Source organism: Sinocyclocheilus grahami, unplaced genomic scaffold (assembly GCF_001515645.1).
Source record: "Sinocyclocheilus grahami isolate Dianchi unplaced genomic scaffold, SAMN03320097.WGS_v1.1 scaffold1046.1, whole genome shotgun sequence".
Taxonomy (NCBI): Eukaryota; Metazoa; Chordata; class Actinopteri; order Cypriniformes; family Cyprinidae; genus Sinocyclocheilus; species Sinocyclocheilus grahami.
In genome coordinates, this window is record NW_015506225.1 from 1 (window position 1) to 4,776 (window position 4,776).

General features: G+C 35.7%; 1 protein-coding gene across 1 annotated transcript; it reads right to left on the reverse strand.

Annotated features, from left to right (window-relative positions):
- Nucleotides 1-1,991: 1,991 nt before the first annotated feature.
- On the reverse strand, nt 1,992-3,268 carry LOC107566088 (GTPase IMAP family member 1-like). The gene is made up of 2 exons (XM_016251464.1): nt 3,235-3,268; nt 1,992-2,841 (listed from the first exon to the last, which is right to left on the reverse strand). Exons 1-2 carry the CDS (start codon nt 3,266-3,268, stop codon nt 2,165-2,167), a joined length of 711 nt encoding a protein of 236 aa, XP_016106950.1. The 3' UTR covers nt 1,992-2,164.
- Between the last annotated feature and the right edge of the window lie 1,508 nt (nt 3,269-4,776).

Consider the following 4,776-nt stretch of genomic DNA (forward strand, 5'->3'; position numbering starts at 1 on the left):
ATCCCCTTCTTCTTTTCTGTATTTCATCTCTGCTCTTGCTTGTGTTCTATAGTCTTGTATCATGTACTATGAATATTGTTTCTTTGATGATGAATTGCTTATGTTTTTAGTATTATTAATTAGCAAGTCACTTTCGATAACTGTCTTTAGACTGTATTTCTACTCTAAGCATTTAAAGTGCTTACACTACTCGGTATAAACCCTTTTCTGTTATAAACCACGTGCTGCTTTTTGATATTATAAATCATTTCAAATATGCATTGAGATTGTTTTTATGTTTTGAATTGTATTTGTTCTCTAGAAACCATGATTAATCAAGCTTAACTACACGCTAAACTCTGAAACTCTGAACAGTGTAAACAGACGCTCTTGTACCGTGATGTGTTTCAGGCCCGTCTGACTGCAGCCAGGTCACAACAAGCCCAGGAACCCCTGCATTTGTTTTAAAGCCCTCAGTAAATGTTCCAGACAGTGGGACTGTCAGCCGGCAGATTTCATTAAACCGTTATTGATAAAAAGAGCTGATACGGTAATAATAAAGATGTTCAGCAAAAGTGATAACGTGTTTATATGCACCCTTTACAATGCGCCCTTGTAGATGTGTAGTTTTTAGGTAAAATGGAAAATTGAATAAAATGCAATAAAAAGAAATGGACAAAGGCATCCAGATGCTATACTATAGATTAAGAATAGATGATTGAATGTTTTTTTGCACCCCTCACAGTCCTCATGCCACCCCCAAAATCATTTTCTAGATCCTCCCATTTTATTCACAATAATACCATATGTTCCCTTTTATTTTACACTGGTTCTGGTTATTAACTAAATATCAGGGGCAAATACCCTACTTTTACCATTTTAAACTGTGAAATAGACTCAAATAAGTAATCATCACATAACTGATGTCCAAAGAAGAGGTTTGCAAATTGTGAATTTATATTTCTGCATATGGTATTTTACATAAGAACATGTCGAAGTATGATGTAGATACGATAAGACTGATAGAATGATATATATATATATATATATATATATATATATATATATATATATATATATATATATAATATATCTTCATAAGTAAGCATTTGTTTAAATAATAAAACAAATAATACTTTTTTTTTTTTTAAATATCTGTTAATATGTTGTATGATAATTAACAGACATGTAGCATCATCAGTTAAAATGGACTATTACAACATATAAAAAGTTTTCTGTAAAAAGTTTAATGTAACGATTAGATGAACCATGGTTAGAAAATTACCATGTATTTATATTATGATTATGATTTCTGTATTTATTCATGGTCATTAAAGTTATTACTTGACATGAAGATAAATCTTGCTGTAATCTAGCCTGTTATTAGTAAAAAGTACTTTATTCTAATATAGGCATCACTATTTCAATCAAGAAGAAATTCATAGAGCTTTCATTTTTTTGTTACAGCTCGGGTATACCATGTCATCAGTCTTAATCGTTTTGTTAATAAGCTCTGTGTTTATAATCAACGAGTTTGTCATTGCACTGTTTTGTTGTGTTTTCATTAACAATAATGAATCAACACTATTCGTTTTGTTCCAAGATAATGAAAGATCTAACATTAAAGATTCTGAGTGTCATTGACAAATGTTTTCTTGTAAAATATGTGGTGTAATCGGTTACAATCAAACTTTGTATGTACATTTATATTTAATATTCTGCCTTATAGTTCAGTACACTTGTGCTGCATCAGCTGCATGTTCATTTCCAGCTCTTTTGGTGAACGGCAGAGTTTTATACCGAATAGGGTGGACATCCAAGTATCACCAGCATAGTCCACCCAGGCAACCATTCACAGCTCCCTAGCAACATAAACAAGCCATTTGCTCAGCAGCAGAACATTGTACTGATTTAGAGATTGGCATCCCATACTATACATTACTGTAGCAAATAACAGAGTTCAGAGTTCAGAGTTCAGATATGCAGTTACATCTTAATCTACTGTTCTCCTCAATGAGTATCTCTATAGTCTCTTGTAGCTGATCTCCATGAATGGAGTATTTTAACACCTCCTGACCAAACAACTGAAAAGTGTGCCGTCAAAGACTAAATAAACAGTTCTCATTATCTCCCGTCTTTAACTCTTCAGCTTTCATCTGTGTGTTAAAGAATCCAGGAGTATCAACTACAGACACTTTCCTGACTTTGTTTTTGTTGCTGTTTTCTTTCCTCTTTCTCTTTTGGTGCCCTCTCTTCTTCTCTGAGCATCTTCAAGCATCTGATTGCTGTAGTGTCCTCCTCCGTTCTGCTTTATCATTGTGTCAATCTTCTGCAGCAGATCATTCACCTGCTCTCTGTTACTCTGATCTCTGTTGTTGAAGACTTGAAATCTGCCTCCACACTGATCAACTAGATCTCTTAAAGCTCTGTTCCACTTAATTACTTCCTCTATGGTCTCTTCTTCTAGCTGATCTCCATGAGTGAAGAGAATGATGGAGTATTTTAACACCTCCTGACCAAACATCATCTCAATCTGCTGAATAATATGTAGCTCCTGCTCAGTGATCCTCGTCAGTACATGAAGTACAATGAGAAAAGCGTGCGGTCCAGGACTGGATAAATCAACACTTTTCATGATCTCTGTCATTGACTCCTCATGTGTCATCTCTGTGTCAAAGAATCCAGGAGCATCAACTACAGTCACAGATCTGTCTGAAACAGTGGTGTGAGCAGCTGAACATTCATGGGTTACTGATCTCAATGTCATTGCAGATCTGAACTCTTTCCGTCCCAGTATTGTGTTTCCAGCTGCACTTTTGCCAACACCAGTTTTTCCCAACAGCACTAATCGTCTTTCCGACACTGTACGACAAAAGAAAACAGATCACACAATCACTTATTTTACCTCAACATACTGTAGTAAATTACTATACTAATAAAATACAGTTACAGTAACATACAGTAAATAATGATTCTGTATCCAGATGGATCAGACAGAATCACTGCTGCTTTTTTATTTTAATTTACATGTGTTTTAAGCCGTCCTTTTTATTAATGTCAAAATACATTTGAAAAGTTTTTAAATCTTTTACTGCTAATGCTCCTTGATAAATTTGCAGATACTGGAAGATAATGAATGAAATACTAACTGTTGTCAATCAATGAAGCCTAAACTGTAATACAGTTTGCAGGGAATGTTCACATTAGCCATTATTGTCCTCAGTTCCTCACAACAGAATAATAGTAAATCACTACCAGCAGAGGACTTTCGAACAACTGATGATGGCATGGTTTGATCTTTGGTTGACCAATCAGTGGAAAGAGGCATTCATTCCTGTCCACATGTAGAAATAGAATATTCACACTGTTTTTCCATTTTCTATCCCTGAATATATTTGGTCATGTTCCAAATTTAGGAAATCATTTTATTGCAGCCAAAGATAAACATGAATGATTAGTTCACCTTCTAAATGAACAAATCACTCACGAATGGCCCATCAGTATTAAACAGAGACAGTTTACATCTTCAGCATTTAACACAGAGATACCAGAGAAAACACAGGCAGGGGAAAAAAATCAGTCATGTTCACATATAGTGAGAAATAATGAATCTAGGCCAGTTGTCGCCAGCCCATAGATCACGATCAACTGGTAGATCTTTATCACTGTCCCAGTAGCTCCCGAAAAAGCAAAACAAACAAACAAAACAGAAAAATAAGTACAAAATACATTATATTTATCCAGTCTTTGTACTATATTTGTGTGCGTATTTTTTCTGTTATTTGTGGTAGTATGGGACAGTGATAAAGAAAAATACACCATGGCGAGTCTATAAACAGGACATTAAGAGAGGCCAGAGACCCAAAGAGGAGAAAATACTCTAGCAGGCAGAGCAGCTCTCTGTTCACGATGGGCAAGATAGTGGAATAAAATATTATTACTAAAAATTGAATTGGGGTGAGGGTTTTTATGAATATCTCTGAAGGGAACTGACTGTCATCAGAAAAGTTTTGATGGCAATGGTATTTTCTTCTTCTCTTCCCTCCATATAAAGTAGCGTTAATAAGTGCAGCGCTGCTTTGTTTACAGCAATAACCAAGTAAACGCTGTGTTGCTGCTGTTCCATGAGGCCAACCAGTGTTGCCAACTTTGTGACTTTGTCCCTAGATTTAGCAACTTTTAAGTCCCCTCTAGTGACATTTTTTTTTTTTTTTTTTTTAAAGCGCCTAGCGACGTCTTGGACAAACCTTCTTCATTTCTGAGACTCGCCGGTGCTGCTGCACGAGTGTGAGGTCTTGCTTTCCCAGCGCACACATGCCTCTCTCTGCGTCTGCTCTGTTCAGCAAGCGGCTGTGAGGAGCAGTGCTTTCAGGTAAAATAGATATTCTGTCGCTTCTAACTCTATTTTACGTGCAAATATAGCCGAAATCATAGCACAGCCATTGTCTTTATCTTATATGTATTTGATTTCATCAGACGACGACTCGACTTATAAATCAGGATTTTTTGTGCAGATTAACATCTTGGAAGGGAGAGCTGGTTATGTAGTCTTAATGGGCCACGTTTCAGTCATTATTTCATGCATCCCACTGTCTGACAACAGAGAGAGAAAAATATATCAATGAAAACAGTTTTATCGAGGATTGGCTGCATTAAAATACAGTATGTGAGCACAGAGAGGCAAATAAATGTAAAAGGCATATATGATGCAATGATGTCATGAATATTCTAATTAAAATATGACGTCATCTAGCGACATTTAGCGACTTTTCGAGTGGGCTTTAGCTACTTTACATT

Coding starts and splice junctions, on each gene's coding strand:
- LOC107566088 (XM_016251464.1), bottom strand. CDS start 3,268: ATGCCATCATCAGTTGTTCGAAAGTCCTCTGCTG. Junction 2,842..3,234: donor TGTTCGAAAGTCCTCTGCTG/GTAGTGATTTAC, acceptor TTTGTCGTACAG/TGTCGGAAAGACGATTAGTG.